This window comes from Zonotrichia albicollis, chromosome 17, assembly GCF_047830755.1.
Source record: "Zonotrichia albicollis isolate bZonAlb1 chromosome 17, bZonAlb1.hap1, whole genome shotgun sequence".
NCBI classification, from domain to species: domain Eukaryota; kingdom Metazoa; phylum Chordata; class Aves; order Passeriformes; family Passerellidae; genus Zonotrichia; species Zonotrichia albicollis.
The window spans coordinates 9,670,651-9,685,088 of NC_133835.1; the positions used below are offsets into that span (position 1 = coordinate 9,670,651).

Genomic DNA, 14,438 nt, shown 5'->3' on the forward strand with positions numbered 1-14,438 from the left:
TTCCAACTTGTGGGATGTGAGCTGGAGCTTGGCTGTGGAGCCTGGGGGTGACTGCCCTGCTGGGGACTGTGGGCTCCCTCTGCTCATGGCTCAGTTTTGGGGCAAAAGTGGTGCAGCACAGAGGGCTCAGCCTGAAAGAGGCTGGAAGTGGGGGTGAAAGCTGCTCCAGCCTCACCCTCCTTCTTGCTGTCCCTGCGTTTCATTCCCAAGCAAGTGAAGGCTGCAGGAAGGACAGAAAGGTATCACTCGCCTCTGTTTAATTTCAATTACACAGAGGCCGCAGGAGAGCTCAGAGCAGTGCCAGCAGGGCTATAAACTCCACATATCTGATGATTCTCCTTTTTTTTCAGGCAAATGGTGCACAGCAGCCGCCCCATTCAGCAGCAATAATCCTGGGGGGCTGTGACACTCATGCTGCAGTGCTGACTGCTGTTTAATGAGCTGACCCTTCAGAAGGCATTAATTGCCTCATTTCGTGGTGGGCAGCGTGGCACCCTGTGCCTGCCCCTGGTCTGGGGGTTCTGCTGAGGGAATGGTTTGGTTTGAGAGTGCCAAGGCCAGGAGGGGGATGCTGGTGGGGGCTGAGAGCCAGCAGGCACTGAGCAGAGCTGCCTCGTACCCCTGGGGAGTTGTTGCTGCACGATGATCTCACCTCCTTTTATGCCTTATTGCTTCTGTCTCCCTGACTCCATATGACACACGCTTACGTGTCAACTTTTCACTTCTTATATGGCAGCAGAGAGAAAAGGCTTAATATCGTAAAGACAAGCTGGCAGCTGGGAAGTCGCCCATTTAGTCATCTACCTTTGCGTCAGAGGCACTGCCAGCCCCTTCCCTGGCTCTGCCAGGCAGCTTCTCCCTCCTCTGCCTGGCCTGGTGTCACATGTGCTACAAATCCCTGTCAGGAAAACACCTCCCTGAGCAAACACAATCCCATGCTGGGGAAAAGGCAGCTTGTGTTCCACAAACACATCTGTGTGCCCAGCTTGGGCTAAATTTGGGCAGAAACAATGTGGGGTTTTGTTTAAGCTTTTGGGATTTTGCGGTTGTTTTTATCCAGAACCTACAGGGCTGAGGGTAAAGTGTCATAGCAGATCCAAAATAACTTGGGCTGTGACAATCAGCACTGGGGCATCCCAGGAGGTTTGGAGCTCAGAAGAAAGCCAAGAATCATTGACAGATAAATCTGTGGATGGCTGAAGTGTCAGAGGAAAGACCAGTTCATATTTTCCCTTTCTTCTACTCTTTCCCTACACACTGGGGAAATCTGTATTTGTAATTGCTGCTCAGAAGCAGGTGCTGAGCCTGTGCCTGTGTCCTGTGCCTCATCCCAGGGAGGTTGTCTGTAGCTGGCTTTTTACATTTGGCTTCCCCTCAGTGCTCAGCCTTGTGCAGGCACCGTGCTTGGGCTCTCTCTTCTCCCATCCCTTGGTTTCCAAAGTGATGATGGAGTGGTTTGGCTGCAGTGTGTTAGACACTCGAGCTGGATCAACACCTCCAGCTCAGTCTGTTTGACACCCATCCATGCTGGGAGTACTTCCCTGTGCAGGCTTACAGCAGCTGTGGGAAGGGAACTTTGGTTTCAGCAGTTGTTGATGCCTTCTTTCACCCCCCAACTTGTTGGGGTGGGCTTGTGTACCAATTTGGGGACAGCCCTGTCCCCTGCCCACAGGTGAGGAGATGCACAGCGGCTGGTGCTGTGATTGTTCTTGTGGTGGAAGCTGCTTTCCACCAGAGGTGTCCCAATAGCTGGGAGAAAAAGAGGGCATTAGGGAAAAAGAATTAGGGGAGTCTCAGAGCTGAAAACCACAGTTCTTATTTGTTCCTCTGAATCCCTGTGGCTCCTTTCTCACCAGCCCCTTCTTCAACCACCCTTCTCCCTGTTCATCTTCAGGCCCACAGCCCTAATGCTGCCCTGGAGCCCCTCTGTACAGCACAAAGAGCACACACAGCCCTGAAGGTCGTCCCAGACCTCCTCAGGTGGGGAAGGACATCCTTGCCCAGCACCTGCACTGCCAGTGACACACTCCTTGTTCATGTTCTCACCCTGGCTTGCACAGGTTGTTTTCCCACTCCTGAGGGCTCCTGATCAGCAGCACCACGAGAAGGATTTTACAAGACCTTTGTAACCTCACCCTGAGCCATCAGGTGGTTTCCTTGAGCAGAAACTCTCTTGGGGCTGCTTCCTTCCCTCTAGTCCAAGACGTGCTTGTCCAAAAGCATCTCCAAGAATTTATCCCCACTGAATTCTCCTGCTGGTGTTTCGACACGTTGGCTCCACAGAGGCTTTCAATTTGGTATGAAAAGTAATTATTGCCAGGGTGCAGTTTAGCTGTTGTGTTTTACAGTGCTGGTAAGGTTAAAAGAAATAATAATAATAATACAAGAAAGACTCAGCCAGAGTAACTGCCTGCAACATGCTATTTGCATTTTTAAGGAAATACTTCTTTGAGACAGCTTGGGTGAAAGGTCGGCATTTGCATATAAATGGAAAAGAAAGTGTGTGATGCTGGAAGTTACATCTATATTATTTTCTCAGCAGTGAGCTGCTGTTCTGGAGATTAAGGGACGCCGTTTGCATTTGGCTTTTGTTGAATAGAGAAGGTACCAGGAAAGGCAAATTAGAATAAAATAATGAGGGAAATGTGCAAGAAGAAAGAAGCAACATCCTGTTTCTGAGAGATGCTCTCCTGCATGCCTGACACCTCACACGCCTGCTTGCACACGCACTGGGCACGGGTGGATGAGTGTGGCTGAGAGGGGCTCCCTTTGCATGTACAAAAGGAGGGATGCTGGGGAGGGGTCCCTGCTGTGAATAAGCCTGGCAGAAGGGAGAATGATGGTGCTCATCATTTGGAAGGGATATGCTGGGGTTTGCATGTTGTTTGTTTTTTTTTTTTTAAATATTGTTATTTTCTATTTTCATCAGGCTCAGGTATGTCTGGGAAGGAATTACCAGCCATCTTAATGAGTTTCCTTCAGTTACTCTAGGAACATTCAGTTTGTGACTGGCAGGGCAAAGGCAGGAGGCAGAGAAATCCACAACTCAGGTCTTGCTCTTGCCTTGAAGGGATCCACCCTGGCTGAGGGATTTTCCTGGCCCTGCTGCTGCCCTGGGCCTTGGAAACACCAAAAGGATTCTCTGGTGGAGAGCCCCATCGCTTTGTTTCCCCTCTTGTTGGTGGCCTCCCTTGCCACACTCTGAGCAGCTTTGTGCTCTGACAGCTCCCCCACGGAGCTGGGGGAAAATGGGATGTTGAACAATGTTCCCTCTTTAATCTTTTTGATCAATACTTAAGAACACCGTGCAGACAGCAGCGGAGCTGTGGGCACGCGGCTTTTGTTCCTCTCTGAAGAGTACACAAGTGGTTCAAGGATGGAAAGTGAAAAACACCTCCTTTTATACCTTCTGCTGTGTCCTGCTGCTGTGTGCTGTGCTGCTGCCACTTGCTAGGAAAAGAAAAAAGGCTCTAATAAAAAACTCTTATTAACTGGCCGTGAACACTGGAGCATGAATATTGCTCCTAATGAGGAGACACCGCAGCCTCATTTGCTTCCCTTGCATTGTAGGTGCACAGGGCTTCAGCTCCTGCAGCCCTGGGTGACACAGAGGAACAGGAGGGAATGTTGGTCCTTTCCTAGAGCACAACTTGCTGTGCAGAGGTTTGAAAAGGACCCCAGATGAAGGGTGGCACAGCCATCAGCAGGGTCTGGGGATGGCAGGTCCCATGGCAGGGTGATGCCTGTACCCTGCTCCTGGTGAATTTTGAGCTTGCTAATGAGCCCCAGCACTGAGGGTTTTGCTCCCTCTCCAAGGAGCAGTTTTCCATGCTTCTTCACATTGCAACGTGTTTTTGTGTTTGGGAAATCTGAATCATTTTGTGATTGAACTAGTTTCTCATTGTCCTGTCCTGGAACTGTAGGGAAGGGGTGATTCCCTGATTCCCTGTTCCCATCAAGGACCTGACAAAGAGTTCAAGAGCATGCAAAGGTGCCAGGTATGACAGGACAAAGCATGAGCTGGCAGGGCTGAGGTGAGGACAGGGCTGACACAGTTGCCAGCATCAGAAGCAGGATGAGCCCAGAGGTGAGGTGGCAGGGGCTGGGAAGGAGGACATGAGTCACTTGTGCTTCAGGCAGTGCTGGAGGAGAGAGCCAGGCAGGGGATGCTCACTGGGCTGCAGGAATGGCTGGAAGGAGAGAGACTGGAAATGGGGAAGCAGCAGCAGCAGGGTGCTGGTGGTGACCTGCCCTCTTTCCCTTGGCACAGTCTGGTGCTCCCCTCCTGTGTCCTGTGCCCCAGGACCCGCAGAGCTGAGCAGGCTGTTCTTGGCTGTCAGCACTGAACACCTCGGAGCTGTGCTGGTGCTGAGCCAGTGGCTCAGTGTGTCAGCAAGGCACAAGCTGCAGGGGGCTGCTTGGCAGGGAAAGCACTAGAAAGGCTTGTTCCTACTGAAATCAAACCCTTCCTTATAATAAATAAAAGGTCAGAGTGTGCATCACAGATTGCATGACGTCACAGCATGTGGTTTGGTGGCAGGGTAGGCTAAGCCAGCACTGTGTGTTTGCTGGGGCGGTGGAACCACAAATGCAGTTCACTGGTGCAGTGAGTTGTTGGGTCTCTGGACAGCCATGTAGTGCTGCAAGGCACCCTCTGGCTCTGTGCTGCCCTGAGAGGAGCCACAGCTGGGAATGATGCAGGGCTGAGGGGCAGAGAGCTCATGAGCAAACTCTGAGCTGAGCAACACTGTGACAGGGTTGGGTCACCACAGCTCAGCCTCAGCTTTGAGGAGGAAACTGCCCATGACCCCTTCATTTTTCTTTTTATAGAGATTACAAACACATTGGGACTTCTTGCAGGGGAGAATGTGAAAGCTCAACATCCCCATCCCTGGAAGTGTCCAAGGTTAGGTTGGATGGGGCTTGGAGCAACCTGGGAAAGTGGAAGGTGTCCCTGCCCATGGCAGGGTGTTGGAATGACATGAGCTTTGTCCTTTCCAACCCAAAGCATTTGATGATCTCCCTGGTGATTGCCCAGCTCCTCTCTAAACATGATAAGGAAAACTATCTTCAGTTTAGCAAATGAACAAAGTAATCCACAATCCAGCCAGCCATGCTAGATCTCCCATCCATACATCCCATCTTAACTAATTATTAAATCATATTTGCTGATAAGTATGAGATGTAATATCTATTACACAGCTGTTAAACCTCAATTAATATGTTTTAATGATCAGTCGTTTACTGTGCAATATACAATTAACATCCGGTATTAGATCTTAAATTAAATGCGTGTTTGGGAAGCTAAATTTGCAGCACTGAACACAGCCCTGCTGCAGTAAACAGAGATAATTGCCTGGAATAGGCAGCATTCCTGTGCCCTGAGAGGGGGCTAAACCAACCCTCCTGGCATTGGAGATGAATGGAGGAGAATTGCTGGAGAAGCTGGGTTCTACTTGTTCAGTGTATTTTGATTCCTACAGAGGTTTTAATTCCTTTCCTTTGGAAAAAAGCACCCTGATGCAGAGCTGCTGTTCCTGCAAGTGGGAAGGTTGAGGTGCGTGGGGTGCTGGCTCAGAGGGGTTTGTACTTGGTAAATGCTGGGCAGGAGTGTGGGGCAATTGATTGTGCTGAGTCCTGGGGCTGTGTGAGGGTGTTCAGTGCTGCAGTTTGGAGCTGAGACTGAGGCCTTAAATCAAAGGTAAGGCTCATGTTACCTGCCAGCAGGAAAGCTCTCATTGCACCAAGGGTTTGGGGCAATGCAGGGCAGTAAATTCACTTATTGGTGTTCTCCCCAGCTGTGTGTGTGGGCAACAAACTGCAAAATCACAGAACTAGGGCTGGGTTAGGACCTTAAAAATCATCTTGTTCCAGTTCTCTCTAGTCAGGGACGCCTTCCATGATTGCAGATTGCTCCAAGCCCTATCCAAACTACTGCCAGGCATCCAGGGGCAGCCACAGCTCCTCTGGGCAGCCGGTGCCAGGGCCTCCCACCCTCTGAATGATAAACTCCTTCCTAGCAGTGAACCTAAATCTCCGGTTTAGTTTTAAGCTCTTGCTGCTTATCCCATCACTATTTAGCCATGTAAAAAAATTGCTCTTCCTGTTTTGTATAAAATGCAGGAGTGTCAGGCAGCCAGAAGTGCAGAGGGGTGCAGCAGCCCAGGAGTGGCTTCTCCAGATTAGAGAAGGAGCAAAATTTGGTTTTGAGATTTTTCAAAAATTCACATAATATTTGGGGCCACAAAATGCTCCCTGTGATCCCAGACACTGCTGCAGTGTCTGCACTGAGAAGAGGGCCCACATTGCCTGGTGGGATGCTGCAGGATCAGCCTGCTCTCAGCATGCTGCTGCCTCCTTAACTCAGGATTCACCTTTCCTGTGAAAAATGTGCCTGAACAAAAATGAAGAAAAATTTTCCTCCCTTCTTTTTTCTTTTCTTACTCTTGGAGGAACAAATGAAGATTGATATGTTTTTCCTCTAGTCTTTCAGTTTGAATATGCAGTGATGCATCTTACAAGGAAAGGAAGCCTTCACCCCCCCATGCTTTCTCTACAGAACTTTCCCCTCACCTATTACTTTGTACAGCAGGTGTAACCTCTGCAGAGATTTGGGGATGGGGTGGGGCTGCAGCTGGGGCTCCCCTGGCACTGTGAGTTCATGTGTGAGAGCTGACTGCCACCAGGCACCCCTCTCCTCATTTTCTATTCATCCTCACCCCAAATCTTCCTATGAGATTTGTTGTGTTTATTTCTGGGGGAATTTTCTGTGATTCTTTAGAGGGTTAAATTATTTTTTTTCCCGCCAAATTAATGCTTTCTTCTGTCTTTGGAAATGTGAAGTAAAACACACATGATTAACGCTCCAAATTGCTGTGGTGTCCCTCCCAAGGTTCCACATCATCTTGTTTGGAGCTGGATGTGGTGACTCAAGCATTTCAAGGAACTTGTTCTTTTGTACCAGGATTCCACACGACTTGCAATGCTTTGGTGCACAGCTGTAGATATCCCAGAGGGGGACAGATAGATTCAAGGTTTGGGAAGAACCTCATTTGGCAGAGCATGGTGGTACCTTGTCATGAATGGGGAAAAGCAGCCTAAGACTGATTCCAGTGTTGATAGAGGTGCCTTGATGGGGAAAAGCAGCTCTAGTGTGTGCCCCAGTCCTGCCTGGATGATGGCACTTATGAGGAGGGAAGTGGTGGGGGAAAGCTGCTGCTTTCCTTTGGGATTGATCCATCAGACCAGCTGAGCATCTCAGTAATTTTCCAAGGGTGTGTGCATGCATGTGCTGTGGGCTCTGAGCTATCACTGTCCAACCTCAGTGCCAGGAGGGGACCCCAGATTATGCCATTCCCTCTGGGATCTGCTTCCCATGGGCTGATAAACATATTTAAAACATTATCCCACAGCTGCTCGTGGGTGGCCCAGGCAGGGGTTAACAGACCTGTCCTTCACACAACCAGAGAGCTTCATTTCTGCTGAAGCCAGGATCCAGAGGGAGGTGGGAAGGGCAGAGCCAGCAGTGCAAGCTGATCCTCCCCGGAGACCAGATGCATTTAAGCAGCATGGAATGGAGGAAATCTGATTCCAGTGTTGACAGAGCTGCCTTGGCCATTCCAACTGGGCTGAGGGGCTGGAGCAGGCTGGAAGGCTCTGAGCTGCTGTGGCCAACACACCCTCAGCCAGGCCAAGGCTCCTTGTCCCAGTACTCAGTCCTTTCTCACCTCTTGCTTAAAGGGATGAAGGCATGGGACATGGGGACGGGGCCTTTGGCAAGGATAAGGTGACACTTTGAGCCAGATTAGCCGCAGCAGCTTCCAGAATTCACCCAAGAAAAGAGGCCCAGAGAGCATGAATCTGCACGTGCTGCTAAATTTTCCTCCTTGTGGTCGAGTCTCATGACATCTCATCCTTTCAAAAATCTTCTAAGCTATCTTTCAGGTTATCCAGGATCCATTGTTTGTGCAGTTTAACCCCCCCTTTGCTCCTGCCCCTACTGCATCCCATAGAGGATGCTGCTGTTTTAAAATGTGCAGATGGATGAAGGATGCTGAGGGAAATGCTTTAGATAAGCAGGCAGGCAGTGCTGACCTATGAATGTGCTATTGAAACATCTTTATTTCTTCTTATTTGATATTTCCCCCCTCTGTTCTCCTTTCTTCTGTCCATTTCTAGCTTATTTCCCTCTTTTTCTTTAGTTTTCGTCATCTGCTTGGCCATCTGTGCCTCCCCACTCCCTTTCCTCAGAGCTTCTCCAAAGCAGAATAATGTTTCAGCAACTCTTGGATTTTTTCTGCAAGCCTTGAGCCTTTTCTGAAGGTCCAGGCCAGAGCAAAGTGCTTTAAACATGGTTTGGAATCTCTAACACAAATGATTCTCCTGTGACACCTAGAGAAGTCCCCCCAGCTGCCATCTTGGCTTCAGAACAGCTGTTTTAGGACAAATACATAAAGGGGACTGACAGCCACCTATCTTAAGAACAATTTTTGATGTACATCACCCTAAGATTGAATTATCTCAGTGTTTCAATATTAATTTTCAACTGTTAACAGTGTGTTTTCCAAATGAGGACCGAGCTGAGCAGAGCTGCAGTGTTTGGGGTAGGCTGAGGGTGGAAATCCTTTATGGTTTGAGCTCTTGGCCTTGGCACAGCACCCTGGGGTCCTGCTGGGGGCATGGAGACACTCAAGATCTGTATGGCCATTAAAGAAATCAGGCAGGGAATAAAACTGCATTTCTGCCTCTGGTGGGTGATGCTGAGGGGGGCTGGGCTGACTCTGGGTCCTGACCTTGTTTTCCTCTTTTCCTGCCCAGAAAATGAGTTTCGGGGTGAGCTGCTGAGCCAGAGGTGGACCTGTGGAGAGAAGATCAGCAGCTGCGAGGGAGCCGCCGGCCTGCACGGCACACGCATCAAGGTGGGCGCACAACCAAGGACATTTTTAGGACAGTGACCTCTCCATCCCATGAGCTGGCCATGGGACAAGGGCCACATGTGCTCCAGCTCCTTCAAGACCAGCTGCTCCTGGGGGAACAGAGCCTTTCCGGTGCCCACAGAGCGATGGGCAGCTCTTGGAAATCTCTGTGTCCTCACTCCAGCCAAATCTCCTGTGCAGTGAATCTGGGCAGGGAGGGCTTCCAGCTGTCAAAGTTTGGCTTGGAGTCCAGATATTGAAATCTCTGCCTTCCTCTCCGGTGCCATCCTTCAAGGGTGGCTCAGATCTGGGTATTTAGGTCACTCCCAGCCCTGTTAAAATAGGCTCTTTCTCCAAGGCGCCGGCTGGTCGGAAGGAGCCCCTCGAACACCAGGTGAAGCTGTGGTGCCTTTGGAGGGGACAAGCGAGTCATTCATCCCCACCGGGACCCTGGACAGCTCCCGGGGCTCAACACAGCCACTCATTTACTGCTGCAGCTGTGGCTGATGAAAGAGGTACAGCTAAGGCTGTCAAATCTCCCGGCAGATTCACTGCCAGCAGATTAGGAAGCTTTAATTAAGCAGAGAACTGGGCTGTTCACTGCACAAATGGTGCTTCCTGTCCTATTTTGGCCTTTCAGTAGTCAGGCACCCTCTCCAGTGAGTGGTTGGACCCACCTGGGTGATAAGGAAGCTTCCTTAGGTGACTGATGTTACCAACTCTTCCTGTATCCCTAGATAAAATAAACCCTGGGAAAATTCCAGACCAGCAAAAATCCACACTTAAAAACATCCTTCTTCCCTAACAAGCTGTCAGCTGCATGCAGGTGTCGCCAGGAAAGCTCACACCTTCTTAGAAAGCAGAGTAAGCAGTTGTTGCTATATTTAAAATGAGCTCAATTAAGGCTTTTCTATTGAACCTGCCAAATAAGCACTTAGGTTAGATTTAATAAGATTGTCGTATGTTAATAAAGTAATGATTACAAAAGGTAACATTCCCAGTACCTGGCGCTCATCTGGTGCTCTGTCTCTAACAAGCACATCACGAATATTTAACCATTTCTTGCAATCCTCAGCTCTGCTTATCTGTGTTTTATCTGAGTGCCTGGCTCAGGGGTGAGAGGAGGAAGTGGGGAGGGGGAGTCTGAAGGGAGCCTGGATATTGCAGGCTGCGTGCAGCCCTCTTACCTCATGGGGGGAGAGGTCCTGATCACTCTCTAACCTTTGGATCTGCATTGTGTGCACATGCTTGCACTTCTCTGTGTGCTCATAAATATATATTGTATTTAAATGCAGTTTTTCATGCCAGTCACAGCTCGTAATCCACAGGATGCACAGCGGTGAAGGACAATGGGATGTGGGGCACGTTTACTTATTTACTTTTGCCTCTAAAGAAGTCCAGGCATGGGATAAAATTTCCCATGACAGGTTTGAAATGAGATCTCTGCAGTGCTGGGGAGAGCTGATCTCTGCATGGAGCCAGCTGAGCCCAGACACTGCTGCCAGGACTCGTCCTGGACCATGGTGTCTGGTGGCAAAAATGAACTTTTGCCTCCCAAATCCCTATTTTCCTGTGCCATTGGGACCTAGCTGGGAGGCAGATGAATAGCAGGTGGGTTGTTGGTGAGGGCTGACTGCCGTCAGGACAGGTAGGGCGGATGGTGGGGGGGCCGCCAGAGCCCATCCCTACTGTCCCCTTTGCAGAGATCTCATCAATCACCCCACATTGTGCCACCCAAGGATAATCTCATGGAAAAGGCAGCTGGCTTATCACAGAGCTGGAAAACAATGAGATTGAAGAACTACAATTATTTCCCCCCCTCTTCTCTACCCCTCCTCTTCTGGCACGAGAGCCATCGGCACGTACGGAGCCACTCGGGTCTCGCCGGCATTGGGACTGCGCTCTGCAGCGCTTCCCAGGAGTGGAGAGGAAGGTGTGTGTCAACTCCAACCACGGCCCCTGCAATCAGCCAGCCTAATGCTGGGCTGTCAGAGCCGTGGAGGCAGCGGTGCAGCTGCGCCTGTGTCAGATGTGATGCTCAGGAGCAGCTTTTCTGCTCCGCTTCCCCCGAGTGTGGAGGATGCTGCTGCCATCGCGGCAGCGCTCGGGAAGCGCTTCACTCGCAGCACTGGGTGATTCTGGGGGGGGGGCTGGACCCTTTCTGCAAATGCAAAGTGACAGCACGGCTTCAGGAGGATGTTTGTGACACAGCTGGAGTGTCAGATTCGAGGTGGGTACAAGCTGTGGGTTTGCATCTCGACATGTCAAGGCAAAATCCTCCCCCCTCCCCGGCTCGGAGCCGGGAACACCGTGCAGGGTGTCCTTTCCTGGAAGCAGTCAGAGCAAAAGGCAGACGGGAGCTTATTCAGCTGAGAACAGGACTCACAATAGGTGGAACGTCAGGAGGATTTAAATCAAGCAGCTAGGAAGACCCTAAAGGAAGGAGAGGGAAAAAAAATCCCTCTAATCTCAGTGTGGTTATAAAATAGCAGCTGAGAGCTACTACTGAGCCTTTTTTAAAAAGTAGAGGCACACTGTTGATCAAGAGTATTTCTTCTTCCTTCACCCCTTATTTATTTATTTTAAAAATTCACAGCTAGAGAAGGTCCAGCAGGACAAAGTCCTCCTCATTTTCTGCAATGAACAAAGATGCCATGGCACTTTATGGTGAGCAAAGAGGAGAAATTTAGAGACCCAGATCCAGGTCTCTCCACCTGTGTTCAGCCTTCAACAGCCAAGGAGGAATTACTCATAAAAAACAAGGGAGGAGAAATCAGGATAGGCCATTCAAACCCATTCTCACTGAGAGGCAGTTTTGCTGCCTTTTCCCTTGAGGAGCTAAAGAAGGGACTCTGTGGATCTTCAAGAGGGGAAGGACCAAGCAGAAAACCCCTTTTCAACAATTCTGTAGGAAAAAATGTCATTTCTTCTGGCATTTTCCTTCTGCTGCTAGGCAAACATAAGTTGGGGGGGTTTTAAAAACTAAAAATAGAGGCACTGTGTGTCTGTCTGTCCCTCTAAAGCTCAGATGCTGCTTCTTGCAATTGGCATTTTGCTACATCTACAAATGAGCACCGATGGAAGCTCTGCTGCTATCAGTGTAAAATAAATATTCCTGCTGAATCCTCACCTCCCTTTGTCCAGCTGAAGGGTTTTTCAGCATGTTTATTTTCTCTGAGCTCCGTGGTGCTCTTGAATACATATAAAGTATTACTGCTGACCGGGGGGAATTTCAGCAGGGCCTTTAATGGCAGATTTGCATAGAGCTGTCGAAGCCCAGGCACACCTGGGCATCAGCACGTGCTGGGCTCCCAGTGGGTTTGTGCTCTGTTATGTTCCTCGGGCTTCCAATGCAAAGGAAATGTGTATTAAGACAAGAAGGAAGAAGAAAATGTCAACCCTGTAGGTACTCCATAAAATGAAACTTCAGATCCATGCTGTATTGCTGTCTTGGCAGCAGAACAAGACCTGGGCAGTAGAATCTGGCTGTTAAAATTCACACTGTGCTCAGGTTAAACTCTTTTTCAAGTTTATCTGTCTGAACATCATTGATTTAACTCTGCAGCATTGACAAATTATCATTAAAACTTGTATTATGCTCATGTCAGGGAGCTCCTTAGTGAGGATAAATAGGATAGGGGACATCTCTTACTTTTAGAGAGAAAAAAGGAGGAAAAGGGGAACACAGAGATACAGGCACATTCCCAAGGTTACCCTGACTAGCACTGATCTGAATCCTGAAGGGAGCACCCTGAGGCCCAGCATAGGTCCTCTCCTGTAGTGTTGGGTTAGGAAACTTGGTGGATGCTGATTTTGGTTTAATCTTAGAGATAACCCATGCATAAGGTGAGGAGGTGTGGAATAAACGTCTGTCTTTTCCAGCCAGACTAATGTGCTTGTGACTGGCATCTGGCAGCAATAATTTATTTGCAGGTTTCCTTTTGGGCTGCTTTGTTTTCATTCAGAGTTAAAGCAATAAGACTGAAATCCAGACAGCTCCTCAGCCTGGCTGTTATGTGAACAAGAGAGCGAGCTAATGAAAATAGCCTGTCGGTCTCCAGGACTGCAAACATGCACTGTGTGACCTGAAATTTCACATTAAAACGATCTGTCTAGAGGGCTTCTGGCTGAGAAGGCAGCAATAAAGGACAATGGTTTCATGTAACCTTCCTGCATCTGAGCCTGATATCACAGAGGCTCCAGAAGCACAGTCAGGGCTCTGCCAGTTGTTTCGATTGCTTGGGAGGAGCAGGGGCTGAGCTCCATAAAGGATCTTATTCCTGGTGTTTCTGCACTTTGGAGGGAAATGAGGATTTTTGAGGATGATCCTGATGTTGGTTTAAGCTGAAAAAGGGAGCTTGATGGTAGAAAAGAGAATCTGGGAGCATAGAGCACACCCCATCCCAACAGTGATATAAATGAAATATTATAAAAACACAGCAGTGGGGCTGTGTCAGGGTCTCTAAACAAGAAATGGGGTCTTCCCTATGGGGAAAATTCCCAAAAATCTTGAAATTTGGAGTTGGGTTGTTTTGGGTTGTTGGTGGTGGGTTTTGTGGGGGGGTTTTGGGGTTTTTTTTTTTGGGTTTTTTTTCCTTTTTTCTTTTTTTTTTTTTTTTTTGTAGAATAGGCCAAACAAGGCAGCCTATTTGGCTTTTCCATTCTTTGCTCCTTAGCAAGGTTGGGTCACCAGATGTCTGTTCCAGCCCTGAGAATTCTGCGACCCTGTGAGTCTGTCCCTGCCTTATGTGGCTCCTGTCCCCTTTGCCCATGTGGTGACTGAATCTGCTCCTGCCTTCCCAGGGTGTTTGATCCTGCCTTGAAAGAGGAATGGGAGGCAATGGGAGGAACTGCTCTGAGGTGCTGTGGTGTAGTGAGGAGCCTGCATGCCAGATCACATGATATTTAACTCCCAAAGACAAATGTGACCTGAAATGGGATCTCTCCTATTTATAGATAAGCAGCTAGAGCCCATCCCACCTGTCTGGCTAAGAAAAATTGAAGTTTTGCATTGCTTTTCCATGCTGTCTGTGAATCCTGGCCCCTCACAGGCTCTGCCCATCACCCTTCCCACAGACTGACCTCCTCTGCCCCTTTGATCTGCAGGAAACCCACACTGCCCCAACACATACCAATTCCCTGTAAGAATAGTTCAAAAAGGAATAAAAGAGAGAGGAAAAAGAGAAAAAGCCCTCTCTGGCATTGCTGTAGGTGGAGGCTCCCAGCAGTGCAAGGTGCCGCTCCTTGCGGCGGCATTAGGGAGCGAGCTCAGCGCACGCTGGTGTTGGAAGGCTCATAAATGTAATGAAGTCCCTGTGACACCTGCTCCTCTCCACTCTTTAAACCAGAGCCATTGGTCCACAGGGAACTGGGGCTTTAAAAATACAAATTAGAGTAATTGTCTGCTGTGTTATTGGGAAGATTGTAATAAACGCGGAGCACAACACTGCCGTGCCATGAGCTGAATGCTGACAGGGTGCATAAATTGCTCCAGGTTTTGATTCCACTCACCCCCCCCTTCTT

The 14,438-nt window shown here is 49.2% G+C and overlaps 1 protein-coding gene across 6 annotated transcripts in view; it reads left to right on the forward strand.

Annotated features, from left to right (window-relative positions):
• Positions 1-14,438, forward strand: part of MYT1 (myelin transcription factor 1) — a 63,765-nt gene that overhangs the window by 13,413 nt on the left and 35,914 nt on the right. For all 6 annotated transcript variants that reach the window (XM_005489120.4, XM_014268500.3, XM_074553364.1 and 3 more), the window contains one exon: positions 8,818-8,918. In XM_005489120.4, the coding sequence (XP_005489177.3) occupies positions 8,818-8,918 (101 nt within the window). The remainder of the gene's footprint in view (positions 1-8,817; positions 8,919-14,438) is intronic.